This window comes from Pseudophryne corroboree, chromosome 7 (genome assembly GCF_028390025.1).
Source record: "Pseudophryne corroboree isolate aPseCor3 chromosome 7, aPseCor3.hap2, whole genome shotgun sequence".
In the NCBI taxonomy this organism is placed as follows: Eukaryota; Metazoa; Chordata; class Amphibia; order Anura; family Myobatrachidae; genus Pseudophryne; species Pseudophryne corroboree.
The window spans coordinates 318,022,694-318,042,882 of record NC_086450.1 but is presented as its reverse complement, the minus strand read 5'-3'; the positions used below and the strand labels follow the sequence as shown (position 1 = coordinate 318,042,882).

Genomic DNA, 20,189 nt, shown 5'->3' with positions numbered 1-20,189 from the left:
ATGTGAAAGAAGAACATAAAAAAACATCCAATGTGCAGTATTGCTTTCTTGAAGTCTGGATGATAGGGGGTGGAAATAAGTCCAGCAGAAATCTTTTACTTCGTGAATATTGAATATTATAGGAACACCCAAAAAACGTGCAACAATCAGTAAGGATTGATGCTCACTTATAGGCTTACATGAAACAATATATTCTATGCTTATAAAGGTATCTTTGCGTCATATATTCCCAACAACGTGGTTGTATAATCTTATTTAAAAGATCAGGAGAAAGTCACGCTTACACTTGTGCTTACTTGAAATAAGTAGGATGTAATCATGTAGCGGTTTCTTTTCATCCCCACACTATCAGAGATATTCTCACAAGTCCACGTCGATGGATTGGGAAAAACACATAAAAAATATCTCAGGCTTAACGAGCCTCATTTGGGGTTGCTATTTGGATAGGCCATCGGCCAGGTTGCTATGGCAACCCAAAAAATTTAAAAAGTCATATTTATGCAGTGTAAAGTATAAAATGTGACGTTTTATTATGCATTATAGGTTCATTTATATTCAGTTCACTTTATTCAATTTATATTTATTGTATGAGTCATCCCCACACCAACGCAATAATATATGTTACTGCCTGATTAAAGTATGAGTGGGCGGGACAGTACAGAGTTTAAATAGATGGCTCTGGGATCCAATACACACTAACACCCTGAGGAAGACCAACCGAGTCGAAACACGTTGGTGGAGTATTTATTCATTTTGGGACACCTGGACCAGTACCTGTGGCATTCAGCAGAGTGGTGAGAATAGATGGGCCCTTTTTGTTCTTAATCCACCCAGCTGTGATTTTATGTACATCTACCCAGGTCAGGCTCCCACATTTTGGTGCCCTTGTGTGTGTCTTTTTATGTATTTTTATTATTGCACCCAATAAACACCGTTTTTATCATAACACAGTTGTTTTTTCTGGGAGCAACATTGCCTGTGTGGGGAGGAAAAGAAACCGCTACGGGATTTGATCACATTGGTTTCAAGTAAGCTCATGTGTAAGCGTGGCCAACACCTTATAAATCATTTTGTAAAATCTGAAAAATATGGAGCATACTGTAGGTATAAATGATGCTCGTTAAGCCTGAGATATTTTTTATGTGTTTTTCCCAATCCATCGACGTGGACTTGTGAGAATATCTCTGACAGTGTGGGGATGAAAAGAAACCGCTACATGATTACATCCTACTTATTTCAAGTAAGCACACGTGTAAGCGTGACTTTCTCCTGATCTTTTAAATAAGATTATACAACCACGTTGTTGGGAATATATGACGCAAAGATACCTTTATAAGTATAGAATATATTGTTTCATGTAAGCCTATAAGTGAGCATCAATCCTTACTAATTGTTGCACGTTTTTTGGGTGATCCTATAATATTCAATATTCACGAAGTAAAAGATTTCTACTGGACTTATTTCCACCCCCTATCATCCAGACTTCAAGAAAGCAATACTGCACATTGGATGTTTTTTATGTTCTTCTTTCACATATGGTATCCATTTAGAAGAGACTGTACAATCATGTGATTATAAAGAAACAAGAAACTGGGACTTTTGAAATCATAAGGACAATCCGCAATATAAAAATCTGTTACTCTTCTTTTGTTTGGCGCAGATTGAATATCACCTCTTTGTAGTATATTCTTTGTTGTTTCCAGTCTTTATAACACTGGAAGATTTTCGTTTGCTGCCTTCATTGTCCGACGCAGGTGTAGACTAATCTTTCTTTGTTTACACAGGGGAAGTGGCCTGACAGGTAGACTCCCTGTTTACATCATCTTAGAGATGCTGGGCAAACAGCTGGAGATTCTGTCTGCACTACTGGCTCCTTCTCAGTGACAGGAGCCTGGCGCTAAATAATAATGTCACAGTGTAGCACTCAGCTTACGGTCACTGTGGAGAAGCCGGCATTTTGGTGTCAGCCCCTGGAATGGCGAAACAAAGGTGTGGCCTGCACCGCCCTTGTGATGCCTCTGCCTATGCTGGTTGCAGACCTGAGTCCTTATGCCTAGGTAGTTGTTGGATATGGGAAAGCTTAAATGGCAATTGACTACCAGAGGAATAGTCTTAGACGGCACCAGAAGCACCTTTGTGAGCTTTACTGGTACTCTTCTTGAAAGTCACTTCTGCAGATTAGGATGATCTGGCATTTGAGGATAGATGTCTGTACTCCAGTGAGGTGTAAGCTGCAACAATGCTCACGATCCATTCAATGGACCGGGATGTATAACCAAAGATTTGGGGCTTTGTTAGCAAAAAAAATAGTTTTGTTAGACCAAAGTTTTGATAGGGAGAAAACTTAGTTTCAGCATCAATTTTTAAAAATGCCCGGGCTCCTCACTCCACTCACTTTACCCTAGCATCTCTAGTGTACCCCAGTGGATGAAAGGACCCGGGCTCCTCACTCCACTCACTTTACCCTAGCATCTCTAGTGTACCCCAGTGGATGAAAGGGCCCGGGCTCCTCACTCCACTCACTTTACCCTAGCATCTTTAGTGTACCCCAGTGGATGAAAGGGCCCGGGCTTCTCACTCCACTCACTTTGCCCTAGAATCTCTAGTGTACCCCAGTGGATGAAAGGGCCTGGGCTCCTCACTCCACTCACTTTACCCTAGCATCTCTAGTGTACCCCAGTGGATGAAAGGGCCCGGGCTCCTCACTCCACTCACTTTACCCTAGCATCTCTAGTGTACCCCAGTGGATGAAAGGGCCCGGGCTCCTCACTCCACTCACTTTACCCTAGCATCTCTAGTGTACCCCAGTGGATGAAAGGGCCCGGGCTCCTCACTCCACTCATTTTACCCTAGAATCTCTAGTGTACCCCAGTGGATGAAAGGGCCTGGGCTCCTCACTCCACTCACTTTACCCTAGCATCTCTAGTGTACCCCAGTGGATGAAAGGACCCGGGCTCCTCACTCCACTCACTTTACCCTAGCATCTCTAGTGTACCCCAGTGGATGAAAGGACCCGGGCTCCTCACTCCACTCACTTTACCCTAGCATCTCTAGTGTACCCCAGTGGATGAAAGGAGAAATATTACTTTTGTATTTATGTGAATTATGTGGACGAAGCCAAAAGATGACAACATCTAGGAACACATAAGAAATAAAAAAAATAAAAAAATGACACATAACAGAATTATACCCTAATCATTAATATTGTCGTGATATATTCTATAATTAAAAAAAAAATGGTTTGTAGCAAATAACTGAACTAGCACAATGTATTTTGGTAAAAGAAACAGACACACTTCAGAATCCTGCTTTTTGCCATCTTGATTATCTGACCAGTTATAACAAAAGAGCAATCACCCCAGCACACCACTCCCCCTTACGCTTTTATATACAAGTTAAAGTCTTCAAGAACAGTTTGGCTAGGTCAATCCAAACTCACTATATATTCTGAATAAGAACGGAATCATTCAATACAATACTTCTCTTAACGGATGACATGCCTCCCTTTGAGAGGTTTAAAAGGGCATGTTGAGAGGTAGATTATGGGGTATATGCAATTAGCGGCGAATCGCGGCAAATTATCGGCTGTTTTTCAATTCGACAGTGTAATTTCGGCAAGTGGGTGCCGAAATGGACCATATGCAATAAAAAACGGATTCGACAGTCCCGCTGCCGAAAAACGGCCGATTTGACGGATTTGTTCCGTTTTTTTAAAAACGGGAATAAAACACAGAAAAAAATGGCGTGGGGTCCCCCCTCCAAAGCATAACCAGCCTCGGGCTCTTCGAGCTGGTCCTGGTTCTAAAAATCCGGGGGAAAAATGGACAGGGGATCCCCCGTATTTTTAAAACCAGCACCCGGCTCTGCGCCTGGTGCAAAAAATACGGGGGACAAAAAGAGTAGGGGTCCCCCGTATTTTTTACACCAGCATCGGGCTCCACTAGCTGGACAGATAATGCCACAGCCGGGGGTCACTTTTATACAGCGCCCTGCGGCCGTGGCATTAAATATCCAACTAGTCACCCCTGGCCGGGGTACCCTGGGGGAGTGGGGACCCCTTCAATCAAGGGGTCCCCCCCCAGCCACCCAAGGGCCAGGGGTGAAGCCCGAGGCTGTCCCCCCCATCCAAGGGCTGCGGATGGGAGGCTGATAGCCTTGAGAAAATGTAAAGAATATTGTTTTTTTCCTGTAGTACTACAAGTCCCAGCAAGCCTCCCCCGCAAGCTGGTACTTGGAGAACCACAAGTACCAGCATGCGGGAGAAAAACGGGCCCGCTGGTACCTGTAGTACTACTGGAAAAAAAATACCCAAATAAAAACAGGAGACACACACCTTGAGAGTAAAACTTTATTGCACACCTGCCGACACACACATACCTATGTTGACCCGCCGACTGCCACGTCTCCTGATCCGACGATCCGGGGTACCTGTGAATCAAATTATACTCACCTCAATCCAGTGTCCAGATATAAATCCACGTACTTGGCAAAAAAACAAACCGCATTTACCCGGACCACGGACTGAAAGGGGTCCCATATTTACACGAGACCCCTTTCCCCGAATGCCGGGACACCACGTGACTGCTGTCACCGAGGTCCCTTCAGCCAATCAGGAAGCGCAACTTCGTTGCACTCACCTGATTGGCTGTATGCACGTGTGACCTCAGACAGCGCATCGCAAAGCCTCTCCATTACTTTCAATGGTGGGAACTTTGCGGGTAGCGGTGGGGTTACCCGCGGTCAGCCGCTGACCGCGGGTGACCTCACCGCTGACGCAAAGTTCCCACCATTGAGTATAATGGAGAGGCTTTGCGAGGCGCTGTCTGACAGCTCAGACGTGCAGCCAATCAGCAGAGTGCCAGGACGTTGCACTCGCTGATTGGCAAAAGGGACCTCGTGACAGCAGTCACGTGGGGTCCCGGCATTCGGGGAAAGGGGTCTCATGTGTAAACATGGGACCCCTTTCAGTCCGTGGTCCAGGTAAATGCGGTTTGTTTTTTTGCCAAGTACGTGGATTTATATCTGGACACTGGATTGAGGTGAGTATAATTTGATTCACAGGTACCCCGGATCGTCGGATCAGGAGACGTAGCAGTCGGCGGGTCAACATAGGTAAGTATGTGTGTGTCGGCAGGTGTGCAATAAAGTTTTACTCTCAAGGTGTGTGTCTCCTGTTTTTATTTGGGTATTTTTTTTCCAGTAGTACTACAGGTACCAGAGGGCCCGTTTTTCTCCCGCAAGCTGGTACTTGTGGTTCTCCAAGTACCAGCTTGCGGGGGAGGCTTGCTGGGACTTGTAGTACAACAGGAAAAAACAATATTCTTTACATTTTCTCAAGGCTATCAGCCTCCCATCCGCAGCCCTTGGATGGGGGGGGGGGGGACAGCCTCGGGCTTCACCCCTGGCCCTTGGGTGGCTGGGGGGACGACCCCTTGATTGAAGGGGTCCCCACTCCCCCAGGGTACCCCGGCCAGGGGTGACTAGTTGGATATTTAATGCCACGGCCGCAGGGCGCTGTATAAAAGTGACCCCCGGCTGTGGCATTATCTGTCCAGCTAGTGGAGCCCGATGCTTGTGTAAAAAATACGGGGGACCCCTACTCTTTTTGTCCCCCGTATTTTTTGCACCAGCACCAGGCGCAGAGCCCGGTGCTGGTTTTAAAAATACGGGGGATCCCCTGTCCATTTTTTCCCCGGATTTTTAGAACCAGGACCGTCTCGAAGAGCCCGAGGCTGGTTATGCTTTGGAGGGGGGACCCCACGCCATTTTTTTTCGGGATTTTACCATTCCATTTAAAAAAAAAAAATAATAATAATATTTTTAAAAATATATAAATAATACTTGTGCCTCCCAAAAAGACAAACCAAGTACCTAATCCCTTCTAATATAAATAGATATGCTATTACCAATAAAAAAAAAACAAAAAAAACATGTTTTACATTTTTTTTATTAGATTCACCCACCAAAGTGTGGCGGATTGAAAATGACGAATTTACTGTCTAAAAGCACTGTTGTCGAATTTCCAAACTTCAATTGAATATACTTTTGGCGAATTGCTGCATTTGTATCATTGCAGAAAAGTCGAATTTGACAAATGTCTAATTTCAAAAAGTCGAATTTTGAAAGTCTGTTTTTTTGACGGAAAGTACTGAATTGCATTGTCGATTTTTTTTTTTTGGTGAAAAAGTCCCGTTTTTCGACAATTTCGGGAATTCGACAGCAATTGCATATACCCCTATGATGGGACTCAGAATTTTTTTTTTCAATGATGGATCTCTGGGACCAACACAATTATGAATTTGTTGCAATCACTGTATATTTGGAGAAAAGCAAACCATGTTTAGTAAAATCTCTTATGTCACTGAAGTGAGAAATGGACAATTTTACAGAACCCATTACTAGAACTGTTTTTAGAAAATAGGGCAATCATTTGGTTGTAAACTAATTTAACATACCAGCACAATTCTTTCAACGACACACAGAGGAGAGGTTGGGGAAGGATTTGAAAAAATTTAATGACTTCATTCGAAAGTGTTTGGGGCTCAGGCCACTAATGAGTATATTGAGCACACCTTCTAGCCCTCTCCAAGGTGGTAGACTAAGTGGAAAATGGCGTGTGCTTTTTCCATTGCTGTGCATTATTTTGGTTTCATTTAGTTTTATTTTAAATAAACAGTTTTTGCATTTATATTCACATCAATGTGTTATTAGGTATTTTTAATACAAATTGTGATTTATTGCCATATATTCCCATCTCCCATCCTTGTATATATTTTACTCTCCTTCAGTAGATCCCAAAGGGGTGAGTGAGACGTGGTGGCACAATCTGCATCATCATAGCCCTGGCACCTGCTGGGCAATATTGTGCAGTGGGCATGGCCAAAAAGATGTTTTTCTTCAAATCGTGTCAATAAAATCAACCCACTTTTTCTAATGAAGTGTACAGGGGGGCAAGCCTGCATGTCCGGGAGGACTCCCAGAAATTCAGGAGTATCCCAGACATTCCAAGACTTGAACAAGGATATTACTGTACAGTATTATCATTTTGGGTATTTTACTGGATTATAATAATTTATTCATGCAGCGCTACTGATCTATCCTTATACAAAAATAAGTATCTATTTGAATGGTACTTCACGTTACTATTCATATTAATATAGCATAACCTCACATAACAAGTGAGTGTATTGGTCATACTTGTAAAAACTGAATATTTCGCTTATCTTAACACTTGCTATGGAATGAGAATCCTCCTACGAATGCACCAATAAACAAGTAATCATGGCTTATGTATACAGGGATACTTCACTTGGCTTATATATCAGAGTACTACCCAAATGTAGATGGCAGTTATATCATTATATAACCAGCAACTACATTCATATTGTGGTGTAAGACAGTGACTAGATGACTTGGGCTTTGGTACAGAGAAATCTTTTCACTTTCTCTATTTGGATTATCTTGGTAAAAGTATTACACTATATTTATTTATTAGCAGTTTCTTATATAGCGCAGCATATTCCGTTGCGCTTTATAAGAAACTGCTAATGAACAATATGATATTTATTCCTGCATTCTCATAGTTGGATCATATTCACAGGACATACTGTACCATCTATATACTGTTTATGTTAAGAACTTTTTTGACCTTGAATTGGTAAATACTGTAGGTACTGTTTTGGGTGAAGAGCACGCATGGGTGTGTTGTCCTAAGATCTGCACTATTATTTTGTATTTAACTTTTCGGTTTATACCTCCCTCCTGAATGGAGGTACAGAGAAAGAACAATGTGGCAGATGTATTAAGCCTGGAGAAGTGATATAGCAGTGATAAGTGGAAGGTGATAACGCACCAGCCAGTCAGCTCCTGTCATTTTTCAAACCCGTAATGATTGGCTGGTGCGTTATCACCTTCCACTTATCCAGGCTTAATACATCTGCCCCAATGGGAGAAGTGAACAAACTGCAATGAAATAGCATATAATGAGAGACTCTTTGATTTGGAATCTTTATACAATTCATGTAAGTAGATTTAAATGTAATCCAGTAAATTACTGTGCACTATTGGGCGCATCTGTTTGTTTTCCCAAACCTAGCTTTATGCCTGCATGAAAAACTTGTCTAAACTAATAACAGGAGCCACTTGTATCATCAAGGAAGTGTATTATAGAATATACAGATGTGTCCACATATATCTAGCCTCCCGGCATGCTAAACAGCCTTTCTACTGATGCCATGCTGTAGCGTTACACTGTAGCACTGAGCGTCTTTCGTGCAACTTTTTCCTTTAAAACGCATAAATCATAATCATAAAAGGATGCAAACAGGATGCACAAGCAGCTTATGCTGATTAAAATGATATGCGGCATGTGTGAAACACATCTGTATCTGCATATGAAATGGTACTCTACAAAGCTTTCCTGGTTAACACTGTAACATCTCATATGCACAGAGAATATAGCATGCTGCATAACATTTTAACCACTTAACCGGCATGGTCATATCACATGCGTCTGGGCTGCCAAACTCTGTACTCCAGTTCTTGATGAGGAGATCCGTTCTGCAAATGTGCGTAATATAATATTTAAAAAATACTTTTTAAACTTTATTACATAAAAATAAACCCCAATGTTATAATCGGTTTTGAAGGGAAAAATAGTCCGGTAAATGGTTAACCAACATAAGCTACTTGTGCGTCCTATTCGCACATCAATGCGAATAAGACACATTTTCGGCAAAAAAAGATGCGAGATGCTAACGGAGTTGCACGGGACCTGTCGGCTCACTCACGCCAGTCATCTCTCTCTGTGTGGAGTTCCGAGGCAAGATATATGAGGACACATCTGTAACATGATCTTCAAATTATACTTTTAATAAAAGTCAGCATTTATTTTTAATCTTGAAAATAACCTTCATGATTGTCTATATATTCTGATCTAATCATCTTATTTCTTGCATTGCTGATGTTAAGGAGATTAAACAAAACTGCTGATGATATTCTATTTATGATGTATCTACAGTATTACTGTTATCTTACTAGTATGGTTCAGCACTATTAAATACTGTACTTATCATCACTGGCAGTACAGGCGAGTACTGTTAAATCATTGACCGCTACTAGTCTTATACATGACCTTTTTATTGGTGATGTCAACAAGTAGTTAATAAGTAACTGATGAGGGAACATATTTACCCTTAAGAGGGTGCGGGAAGCCATACACATGACAAAGATGTATATAATAAAACACGTAACTTCCTATTACTATTGCTATACTTATCAGTCTGGACAAACACACATACAAGGTGGATGAGGAATAACTTCTGGAGCCCAGTGCATAGTATTTGGACTACCACCAGCATCCTCATATATGCACTAATGAGCTTCCTTTATAAAAGGTGACTACATCCAGAAAAGCCTCATATGAATTATTATTTATGTATACGTTTTTAACATTCAGCTGTATATGTGGGATGCAGTTATGTGACCGGCGGTCGGGAAAGCGCCAGTCACTATACCGACGCCAAGATCCCGAACAGTTACCAGCCCGCCGGTCGACATGCCGACCAGCAGAGACTATTCTCAGATTGTCCACAACACCCATAGAGTGGGAATAGAACCTGTGGCGAGTGCAGCGAGCTCACAAGGGGCGTTGTTGCGCTCGCCCCCTCCCCCTGCCGGCCACCTAACAACCAGGATCCCAGCGTCGGCATGGTGACCGGCGGTCTTCCAACCAAACCTAACGCGTATATGCTTATTACTCCAACGTGAGGTGGCTTTCAGACTATGTCCTGCGATTATCACGTGAATATGATCAAATCTCAAGACCAAGTGCATCAGATAAGATTGTAAGATGTTCTAATAAATGTATGCTTAATAGTTATATTGCATAATACATTACATTTGGACTCTATCCTGTTTTTTACTAGTTACATATATTATGCGGAATTCTTTAAAGAAAATACGATACAAGACAAGGGACATGGCCAAATAAATCAATGCGCACAGAAATTCAGGGTTCCGCTAGTCAAGAATGTATTAGCATTATTTAGAAAAAAATATATTGAAAATCATTAATTTTTCATTTTTAGCTGGTCAGATTAGACTTTCTGGCAACTGGACGGCAGAGTCTGCAAAGTACTTAAAGTATACCTACTTAATAATACACATTACCATATTGTGAAAGGGAGTCAGACAAACATCGCAATATGAAAGTAGGGGGCAATAATCAATAACATAACAGGTTATGGTCAGTAACAGGAACAGCATCTGAGAAGGGTCACCTCCCGTAGGTGGTGATTAAAACTACGACTATGTACAGCAAGCAATTACAATGCCATTCAGGGCACACTGATACATTACTATTGCAGCAACATGAGTGTCTACGCAGTCATGGATATACAAGTATATTTACTAACATTCCCAATTTTATCATTACCACAGAAAATCTGGGCTGTCCTGCTACAACAAACACATAAACAGCTGAGGGTATTAACAAGGCAGAATGTGCCTTATTGCGCATATGCCCAACCTATGATTCTGGACTCCAAGTGTGGGGACAATCTATTTTTGGGGTAGCCCAACTGGCAGATATACAATACCTTCTATTGAGTACCATTACTTTTGTGGCTCTGCATGGGTGGGCCCACAATAGAGCCCCAGGGATGTTTGCTGATAGTATCCAGACTATCATAACTCAATAAAATTAACACAGAATGTCTGAGAGATATTTGTTCCAGGAGTTTTTATATTGTGTTTCAGGTTTATTTCTGTTTTAGTCATAGAAGTGCTCAGTAGCACAGGGAGAAAGATAAGGGAGGATAAGGTTCCTAATAAGTACTAAGTGGCAGAGGGAGAAGGATGAAGAGGATCAAGTGCTGGGTAGCAGTGGGATAAGAAGTGCTGAGTCGCACAGGGAGAAAGATGGGTGGATATGGATGCTAATAAGTACTAAGTAGCAGAGGGAGAAGGATGAAGAGGCGCAAGCTGTTGTCAAGTGCTGGGTAGCAGTGGGATAAGAAGTGCTGAGTCGCACAGGGAGAAAGATGGGTGGATATGGATGCTAATAAGTACTAAGTAGCAGAGGGAGAAGGATGAAGAGGCGCAAGCTGTTGACAAGTGCTGGAAGGATGGGGTGGAAAAGAAGTGCACGAAGTAAAGCTCAGGTAGCACTGTACATGACATGACACATAACACTATAACTTAGCAAAACATTGATTGCACAAGTCTGTTCTTGCAGTATCTGATTTAAGGAAGGGTGGCGGAAATGCTGCCTGTGTTACAGTCAGCTATTGCTTTAAAATTGACAATAAATAAGGATATATTTCTTAGGAACACAGGATAACAGTATGTTAAATGAAATACTATTCTCCCTCCTCCAATTGATTTCTTATGACTGAATATCCTAATAAAAAACCTGAAAGCTCCACATTGATTGTTAATGGTCACAGCATCTCAAAGTGTTCTAGTAAAGATCATGGCACTCACTGAGGTCGAGAACATCATCTGTCTTTATGAGGTCCTCTTCTCGGGTCAAAGGTAGCTGCGTCTCTGGCTCTTTCCGCAGCTGTAGTGACAGTGATCTTAACATAAAGAATACTCTAATTGCCTGGAAATAAAGAAGAAATGTTTTGTTTGTTTTGGTTTTTTTTTACAAATTGCTCAAATAATTAATTTTTTAAATTTGCAATTGACAGATTTTTTTATTTTTTTTTAGCAACAAGATAAAAAAAAAAGAAGTACTATTACCAGGTAATATGTTCCGCAGAGACAAATGATCTACAGTTATATTATGTGCCTGGAAATCCAAGTCGCTAAGTATTAGTGCTGTATTAACTACTAATAGGAGTCATAAATCCACATAAAACTATAGATCTCAGATAATTCCCTGGAAACAATGAAAAAAGCGGTGGAAATCTATTAGCCACAAGGGGGGTGAGTTGCAGCTGAAAAAGCATAGAAATGCCAACAACGGCACCGCAACTTGCCCCCTACCCCATGGACTGATCTCTCCCACAGACTCGCACTTAATGGACCCACGACAGGGCTTGCAGTTAACTGAAATCCCCCAAAGACATAAGCTATTACACATTAGGAGGACATCGCAAATGATGCGATGTCGTCCACGATGGGTACTGGCATTGGCAATTGCTTACACACTTGCTGATGTTGGGCGCGACAGTGGCGGCCATGATGCATTCGACTGCATGACCCTCGTCTGCGATATCGCCCATTCGACCTGTATACAGGTCTGATAGGTGACGTCGCAGACGTGTGGTAGTGTGCATCATGCGATATATTGTCTGTACACACTACACAATATCGTTCTGAACAGGCAGATATTGGCAGGTTCCTACGCGATAGTGTATAGTGTTTATGGGACTCTACCTGCCGTGCTGTGTAAAAGGGGGACTCTACCTGCCGTGCTGTGTAAAAGGGAGCTCTGCTTGCCGCAATATGTAAAATGTAGCTCTGTGGCCATGCCCCTTTCCCTGAAGCCATGTGCCTATATTTTTGTACGCGCCTACGACGCGCATTGGCCCTGTTTTGTATATGGTGTTGGGGGGGGGGGGGGGGGCGCCGATGCTGTTTCTTGCACACAGCGACAAAATGTCTAGCTACGGCACTGGCAATGACTATAAGAGATTACACATAATAGGTTAATTGCAGTGTACTAACGGTAGAGGCAGAGCCCTAACATGAGAATCCGTTCCAAGTATTTTTCATCCAACTCATGGATGTACAAGGCAAGGCAGCCATATTGGACATACTACAAAGGTCACAATGTGCGGGATAAGCCATACAAGGAGATAAGACATATACGGGTGACAGAAACATGTGTAATAAGAAATGCACTGCATGAATAGATCCTTATGTTGTTCAGCCCGCCCAAGAAAGAACGATTTAAGGTAGCCATCTGGGGGGCAAGGTCTGCAATTAGCAGAAGTATAACATACAGGTGGAGGAAAAACAAAAGGAAAAAGATATCTGAAAAAAGAAAATAGAAAGTTGCACTACACCCATGTTTTAACATGTATAGTGTTCAATATTAGGCTCCAGTAAAGCTTTAGTACAATAAATGCAACTCTCAATCTGGTGTATGAAAAGAAAAATAATCACAAGCAACAAAGTAAGCATTTATCAGCACAATCAGCCAATCACAAGCAATTCACTTAACATAGAAATGTAGAATTTGATGGCAGATAAGAACCACTTGGCCCATCTAGTCTGCCCCTTTTTACCTTAAACCTTATTTGATCTTTATTTCTTTGTAAGGATATCCTTATGTCTATCCCATGTATGTTTAAATTGCTCTACTGTCTTCACCTCTACCACCTCTGATGGGAGGCTATTCCACTTGTCTACTACCCTTTTTGTGTCGTAATTTTTCCTCAAATTTCCCTTGTACCTACCGGCTTCCAGTCTCAGTGCATGTACTCGTGTCCTATTGATTCTCTTCATTTGAAGAAGGTTTCCTTTCTGGACTTTGCTAAAACCCTTGATATATTTGAGTGTTTCTATCATGTCCCTCCTTTCCCTTCTCTGCTCCAAACTATACTTACTGAGATATTTTAGTCTTTCTAGGTATGTTTTGTGATGTAGGCCATGCACCATTTTAGTTGCCCTTCTTTGTGCAGTCTCTAATGTACTAATAACCTTCTGAAGATATGGCCTCCAGAACTGAACACAGTATTCTAGACTAGCCCATACCAATGACCTATATACAGTGGCATTATTACTTCTTTCTTTCTGCTGCTGATTCCTCTCCCTATGCAACCAAGCATCTGTCTAGCCTTCCTCATTGCTTACCTGCTTCAAGTCACCTGAAATACAGTAGTGACTCCTAGATCCCTTTCCTCTTCAGTAGTTTCCATTATAGAGCCATTATACTTAGCCTTTGGATTTTTGAGACCCAAGTGCATGATTTTGCATTTTTGGGCATTAAACTGTAATTGCCACACTCTTGACCATTCCTCTAGCCTACCTAGATCAGAGCCTACCTAGATCATCATTCATTTGTTTTACCTCTCCTGGTCAGTCTACCCTGTTGCATACCTTTGTGTCATCTGCAAAAAGGTACACTTTCCCTTTAATGCCATTTGCAATGTCAACACTAGTGCTGGTGATAGTTGTCATCATCATCATGTATTTGCATCCTAGGGGCTGCATTAAGCAGAGATATTACCGCGCACTGAGCTGGCTATTTTTAGCATGCACTTTCCCGTGGTCCTTGCGATTCAATAAGAAAAAGCTTAACATGGATGTCACGCGTTAGGTCTGCCCGGTTTTACCTCTGACAGGTGTAATTGAAAAGTGGTGAAATCATCCTGAACCCTCCCAAAAAGTGGCAATAAGATGACAGTAGAGAAGGATGATAGTGGCCATAAGCAAAGTATTTGGATCTTTTAAAAGGTTTCAAATGGTTGCTTTTTCTTTAATTACAAGTGAAAAAGGTCTATTAAGCAAATGTTTTCCAGTAAACTAAAGCCTCTGATGAATATTTAGGATTCCGTTAAGGGAATCTGAAACTAACTAAATCCGGCCTCAAGTGTACATGTATATTTGTTTTCTCAAGACAATATACTGTAGCAAAAACCCACTAAATTAATCCAAGCATTTTACTTTGAGACAAAAATACATGTCACCTCACTATTGTATATGGGTAAAACTAGTGTAAATTACTACAAATCTGGACTCTCACAAGTACATCTGTGTAGGAAGCACAACGGAATTCGGTGTGAGATAAAGCAGCAGCCACTGCATCGTATGTTTTCATACACAGATTCAAACTAAGTCGCACACGGATATAGAAGTGTCACATATCAATCAGTGCAGTCTTATGAAGATGTTTTGGTTTAATCATTTTTATTGAAATCGTTTTGTACATTTCAAATATAGAGCATCGACAGCAACAAAAAAAACATATTAAATAACAGAGGAAATACAGACGTATTCACCAAGTCTTGCAGCAAAGATTAGGGTAAAACTATGATCAAAAAGTGGTAGATCAAAGATCAACTAGAATCACAACAGGTGAAACATTTAAACTATTTGGGGGGGAGGGGGGGGGAGACTTACAATGACAAGACAGGAGGGGGGGGGGAATACAAAGGAGGAAGAGCGTGATTGGGTCACCTGATATTATACAGTAATGTCGAGTAGACAAGCTATACAGCTAGAGAGATACATTTACTGAGGGAAATTATCGAGATAGGAAACATGAGCCTAGTAACTAGCTTAACAGTAAATAAACAAGGTTACATGAAAGTAGAATAATCACGGTTATGTGATATCAAGTATTATTAATCTTTGAAAAAGTTGGGTATAGTGATAATAGTTCCCAAGGACGGTACATTGCAATGGTAAAGATAAACACATATTTATATACATCATAACAATGATTAAAAGAAAAAACATAAAGAGAGAGTAAGTAAAAGGGGATATAAACCTTGATCAGATGGGGGAGGTAGAGAAAAGGTTGGGCTGTTGTGCTAGATCAAGGGTGTGTAGATAGTATTTCCATTTTAAGACAAATTTATCATATGAGAGAGAGGGGTCCAATGCCAGTGAGCGTCTGTCAAAAAGGAGTAGTTGTAGCAATCTATTCTTCAGTTCGTACACAGTCGGAGCTGTTTTTTCCGTCCAATGTGTTAAAATCAATTTTTTGAACATGGTCAGGATTATTGTGAGTAGGGGGATAATAGAAAATGTATCGGCTGGTAGATTCCAGTTCCTAAAATTTATGCAAAGGCATGCGAGGGGATCTATAACTAACGATGTAGAAAGCAGGTTGTTGATGAAAGCTAGAACTTTCCTCCAGAATTTGAGTATTTTTGAGCATGACCAGAAGCAGTGGAAAAATTTAGCGTTTGACATTTTACATTTGCAACATTCACCCGTCTCCGAGGAATGCATATCTTTCCTCTGAGCCAGGGCAATATAGATTCGGTATAACGTCCTGAAGTGGACTTCTTGTAGGTATGCTGATTGGAGAATCTTCATGGTAGTATGATAGTGACTGAATAAGGATTGAGCAGTAGTAACATCCAGGATATCTGAAGTCCAAGAAGATAAAAGAGAAGAAAACAAAAAATTTTCAGAGGAGTCATGGAGTAACTTATTTAGAAAGGATGTCTTATATGCCCTGGTGTGTAAAATTAGAAATAGTGGGAGTAAAGGGTCTGGGGGAGAAAGTGATAGAATAGAGGTTTTAATGGAGTTAATGTAATGTCGGGCCTGGAGATAAATGAAGAAATTGGAGTGTGGGATGTCATAGGTCTTCCGTAATATGGTGAAAGACAATGAAAGCCCACCAGGGTCAAATAATTTGGTGGCGAGATCTAATCCTTTTGTGCGCCAGTGTAAGAAGGAAGTGTTGAGAAGCGAGGGGGAGAAATTAGGGTTACCCCAGAGAGGGATGTATGGAGTTATCGTATGATCCCTATTCAAGATTTTGTTTATGTGCACCCATGCGTCATAGGTCCCTCTAAATAGAATGTGATTTAGAATATGGGGGGGGGGGGGGCGGGGGGGAGAAGGCACAAAGGGGTATGTAGCAGAGCACTCAGTGAGAATGGGGAGAAAATAGAATTGTCTAGAGAGCGGTCTGAATATGTAGATTTATTTAATAGCCAATCTGAAATGTATCTAAAATGAATTGACAAGTGATAGAAGGAGAAATCCGGGACGCCCAAGCCACCCTGTCTGTTAGGACGGGTCAGCTTAGAGATACACATCCTGGGTTTCTTACCGGACTAGAGAAACAAAGACATAATTGAATTTAAAAGTTGTATATCCGCCTTTGGTAGGGGAGAAGGTATCATTTGGAGACAATTTTTTTTTCTTCAAAATAATACTTTTGAGTACGGCCACTCTACCAAGGAGAGAGAGGGGAAGTTTAGTCCAGGAGTTTAATTGCGTTTTAATTTTGTAGAGTAAGGGTGTAAAATTTGCCTTATAAAGCTTGAGGTGGTCTCGGGTGATAACAATACCCAGATATTTGATATGGGAGGGTTGTATCGTAAACTGTGTTAAAGTGGGGTGTGTGGCCAGAAAAGGTGATAAAGGGGTGATAGGGAGGATTTCAGATTTGTTGACATTGATCTTGTAGCCAGAAGTGGGTCCTAAAGAGGATATTATATCTATGATCACCGGGATAGAGATTAAGGGATTGGACACAAAAAGTAACATGTCATCAGCGTAAAGAGCTAATCTCAATTCCGAATTCGCGTGGGGATACCAGTAAAATCAGTAGATGAACGAAGAGCAAGTGTGAGGGGTTCAAGGGCAATGGCAAAGAGCAGGAGGGAAAGAGGACAACCTTGCCGTGTGCCTTTTCGGATTGGGAAGGGAGGGGATAAATAACCATTGCAGGCGATTTGTGAAGAGGAGTTAGTATATAGAGTTTGAATGAAAGATATGTATTGGTCAGGGATTTTGAATTTGGACATGGTGGCAAATAAATGCGGCCAGTGGACAAGGTCGAAAGTCTTTTCGGCGACAATTGTCAGGATAAGATTAGGGGAGTCAAGAGATGTCTCAGAATATAATTCTTGGGTGGCTGCCAGGACCTTATGTACATTGCGTACTGAGTGTCTGCCCTTAATAAAACCTGTCTGGTCCTGATGGATTATATAGGGAAGGAGGGGGTTAAGACGGTCTGCCAAAATCTTAGTTAGGATTTTATAGTCGCAGTTCAATAACGAGATGGGACGATAAGACCCAGGATTAGAGTTTTGGAATCACTTTGATAATAGCAGAATTGAAATATGTGGGGATAGATTGATCAAAATATAATTATAGACCAACTCAAGGATCGGGGCAAGTTTGTCAAGGAATAATCTATAAAAATCCCCTGAGAATCCATCAGGACCAGGAGCCCTGGCAGGTTTAAGTGACTTGATGACTTTAGTTATTTCGGCTGCGGAGATAGGAGCCGTGAGGGAGTCTGAGAATTCCGTTGGTAAATGTGGATAGGTAAATTGTGTCCAAATATTTTCCAGTTTACACGCGTCCATTATAGGCGAGGTCATAGGAGGGGTGGTAGGAGTGGGATTAGGGGGGAGTAGATATAAGTACAGTATAGAAGGCAGTCATAACCTGTGAAATTTGTGCAGTTGAAGTGGTGTAGGATCCGTCCTGTAATGTAAGAGGGTTAACAGTCATCGGTGGTCTAGTGCCATTGAGGATATTGGTAAGCAATTTACTTGTTTTATTACCGAATTTGTGAAAATGATAATGAGAGGAGAATCTCATCTCATCAGACATGGTTTGAAGTAATTCCTCAAGAAGCGTTTTTGCAGTTAGGTATTTAGAGCGGTTAGCAGTAGAGGGTGATCGGATATAAGATGCATAGGCATCTCTCAGGGAATCTTGCAGAGTGGTGTACGAGTGGGAGTGTTGCTTTCGCAGGGAGGCTTCAAAGTCCAAAATAGCCCCTCGCAGCACAGATTTAGCGGTCATCCAATAGAGAGAGGGATCCATAGCTAAGGTAGCCTTATTATGTAAGTGAAAATCATTCCATGCTGTATCTAAGTGATCTTTAAACTTTGGGGAACTAGTGAAATATGATGGGAACCTCCACAATCTATATGGGGACAATTCTTTTTTTGTGTAGAATGAAAATGTGATGAGTGCATGATCAGAAAGCAAGATAGGGTGAATATTTGCATCCTGGACTAGGGGGAAAAGGGAGCAAGAGGCAAAGCTGAAATCTATACGAGATAGAGAATGATGTGCTGCAGAAAGGTAAGTGTATTCCCTTTGTGTGGGGTGTAGAGCTCTCCATATATCCACTAATTGGAGAGTTTTTAACAGGGAGGGAATCCCCAAGGAAGGGCGCGTCACATGTACCCTGCGTGTAGAAGATCTGTCAAGAGTGGGGTGAGCAGTCAAATTAAAATCACCACAGAGAATAATAGGGGTAGAGAGTAGTTTAATAAGCTTCTGGAGGAAAGATCTAGAATAGACATTAGGTGCATAAATTGAGCAAAGTGTGCAAGTCACATTAAATAAAGAAAAAGAAACAATCAAAATCCTGCCATCGGGGTCAGAGTAAGTGGATAATGATTTGGAGACTAAAAATATAACTCCTCTGGATTTGGAGTTGTAGGGGGCGGAGGCCAGAAGTTTTCATTTAAGCATTTTCAATTTTAAAATCTCTGGGGGTAGAACATAGTAACATAGTATCTGAGGTTGAAAAAAGACAATTGTCCATCGAGTTCAACCTATTTGTGGTGTCCTATGCATGATGATTTGACTAAAATTTCTGACTGATGCTGCTGTCAGCCGTTGCATTTTATCCCTATTTATAGTAACTATAATGCATGACTATGCACCATACCCCTGGATATCCTTATCCATTAGGAATTTATCTAACCCATTCTTAAAGGTGTTGACAGATTCCGCCATTACAACTCCCTCAGGCAGGGAATTCCAAACACGTATTGTCCTTACCGTGAAAAAGCATTTACGCCGTATTGTGCGGAATCTCCTCTCCTCTAACCTGAGCGAGTGTCCACGAGTCCTCTGTGTTGATCTAACCAAAAACAGGTCCCGCGCAAGCTCTGTGTATTGTCCCCTTATATATTTGTAGATGTTGATCATATCCCCTCTTAGTCTCCGCTTTTCCAATGTAAACATGCCTAGTCTTTCAAGCCTTTCCTTGTATTCCATCGTCTCCATGCCCTTAATTAGTTTGGAAGATGTGTTTCTTGGAAGTGCAAGTATAACAAAACCTTACGCCGTTTAGCCGGGAGTGTATGCCACCAACATTGAAGGATCCTATCTTCAATTCAGTCATAGGTGTCAGGGTGTGGATTCATTCCATCCAGTAGGACATGACCTTGTCGTAGCGACACAGTGGTGAACCTGGGTGAGAGAGAATATGAGGGGGAAAAAGGGGAGGGAGACATACATAGACAAGACATGGGGAATACAGAAAAACACAATGGCAGCACGGTCAACGTGCTAGTAGTCCAAAGGACAAGAGTGACAATCCGCAAACGTAATAACATATATAACTGTATGCTTACCCCGTATATAGGGTTAGCAGTAAACAACGGTAAGTACCGGGGCATGACAGATGCCTCGGGACCCTGTAGGAAAGAGCAAACGTAATAGACCAAAATACCAAAGCTGAGAAACGTAAATAACCCTAAATTATAAAACATTAGTAGGAGACCGATGTATGA

At 41.5% G+C, this 20,189-nt stretch overlaps 1 protein-coding gene across 6 annotated transcripts in view; it reads right to left on the bottom strand.

Annotated features, from left to right (window-relative positions):
- The window catches only part of CLEC16A (C-type lectin domain containing 16A), a 954,241-nt gene that overhangs the window by 411,129 nt on the left and 522,923 nt on the right, over nucleotides 1-20,189 (bottom strand). For all 6 annotated transcript variants that reach the window (XM_063934295.1, XM_063934294.1, XM_063934290.1 and 3 more), the window contains exon 18: nucleotides 11,485-11,605. In XM_063934295.1, the coding sequence (XP_063790365.1) occupies nucleotides 11,485-11,605 (121 nt within the window). The remainder of the gene's footprint in view (nucleotides 1-11,484; nucleotides 11,606-20,189) is intronic.